Source organism: Taurulus bubalis (genome assembly GCF_910589615.1).
Source record: "Taurulus bubalis genome assembly, chromosome: 6".
NCBI classification, from domain to species: Eukaryota; Metazoa; Chordata; class Actinopteri; order Perciformes; family Cottidae; genus Taurulus; species Taurulus bubalis.
This window is the reverse complement of record NC_136594.1, coordinates 27546800-27548452: the sequence shown is the minus strand read 5'-3', so window position 1 is coordinate 27548452 and position 1653 is coordinate 27546800. Positions and strand designations below refer to the sequence as shown.

The window sequence follows — 1653 nt, the reverse complement described above, 5'->3', positions numbered from 1 at the left end:
TATTTAATAAATATTCAATACTATATATATATATATATATATATATATATATATATATATATGTGTAGTTTACATTATTCTGACATCCACTTCCTCTGCTTGCTTTGAATATAACTAAACAATCTATAAAGTGTTATTGTGCTGCATGTTCAGACGGCCGGTAGATATGTGGCCTCGATGGATGACATGGGCAGCTCAGTAATGGATCTGACTAACAACTGAGTTTGCGAATACAATAGCAACCTCTAAATATGAATTATTTATTACACGCAGGGAATGAGAGAGAGCTTATTTTCCCGACATAACTCAATGTCTTTAATTGATACAACAGACGCATCAGAGCAATAATGCTGTACACGTTTTACAATATTACATTATAGTGCAGCGTTGATGCCTCAGGTATTGCAAGAATGGATATCATTGCTTTCACTGGGTCGGAAAAACAAAAAGTGCTTCTAATACCATTCCCACCTCATAGGCCTTCTTTTATTTTTTTTGGGAAGACAAAGACGGATGAATCCCTCTTGGCTGGCTCAGTCGTGGGTTAGAGTTAACCCTAAAAACATGGCTGATGTAATTAGTAACACAAACCATTCAGAACAGCCTCTTACATAATGAAGAGATTAGGTTTATTTCCACATCATTAGCCGTCCTGTGGACAGGAGCCGATGATTTATATTTGTGAGAATAAAATATATCTGGGGTCAGACCATTAACATCCAAACACAATGGCAGAGAGTCCTCACACCGGAGCATTCATTCATAGTTCATTGTAAATACATCGTCACTCGTCCCGGTCCAGGTCCAGGTCCAGGTCCCGGTCCCGGTCCAGGTCCCGGTCCCGGTCCCCGTCTCCACGCTCCGGTTCCCCGCTGAACGACCGGAGGAAGTTGGAGATCCTTGTGCTGTACGGGACAAAGTCTTTCCGGTAGACGATGATGGTTCTGGAGTGAGTCGTCCGGTGGATGACCTGGTTTGGATCTTCTGGCTCTTCAAGCGCTTCTTTTTGTTTTACTAAAAGTAAAAGAGTGAGCGGTTACGCAAACCGGGCTGAGTGAATAACATACAGTGTAACAGTGTAGATTAATGCAAGTTCAAATGCGTTATTTATTCATTGTAGTCAACATTTGAAACTTGACTAAACAATAAATACAAATCTAGATAAATAAAGTAAGAAGCAAATATATTGAAGCACTGTAAAATATTAACCCGCAAAGCAGCTATTGGTGTGGGACCAATGCGCAGTAAGAAGTGCAATATTTCAACGTACACATTGAAATACTGAAGTACCCAAACACCTTATTGAAGGCCACCACATGAAGACATGTTATTCCTACTTGACACAGTGAAACCTGTAGCTGGGGAAACGGGCTCAGGTTACCGCTGAACAGAGAATAAAGCAAAGCCGCACAGGGATAGAAAGATAATGGAGTCGGCATGAATGCATCGACCTCAGAAGCGTCCGGTCGGTTCCCTCACCTGGCGTGTCGTCATGACGACCAGAGTACCTGACGTACGCGTAAGACCCGACCATGGTCCAGATACCGACGGCGTACACTGCAGACACCCGCTTGTTCCACTTCGCTATGTCTTTCAGATTCATGACGGCAGTCCGCTGGACGGGTTTGTCTATGTTCAGTTCTGGCTGGGCGC

General features: G+C 42.8%; 1 protein-coding gene across 1 annotated transcript; it reads right to left on the bottom strand.

The window, feature by feature from the left end:
• Window positions 1-303: 303 nt before the first annotated feature.
• Window positions 304-1653, bottom strand: LOC306737650 (small integral membrane protein 26-like). Its single transcript, XM_079219405.1, has 2 exons — window positions 1480-1653; window positions 304-1014 (listed from the first exon to the last, which is right to left on the bottom strand). Exons 1-2 carry the CDS (start codon window positions 1601-1603, stop codon window positions 785-787), a joined length of 354 nt encoding a protein of 117 aa, XP_079075531.1. The 5' UTR covers window positions 1604-1653; the 3' UTR covers window positions 304-784.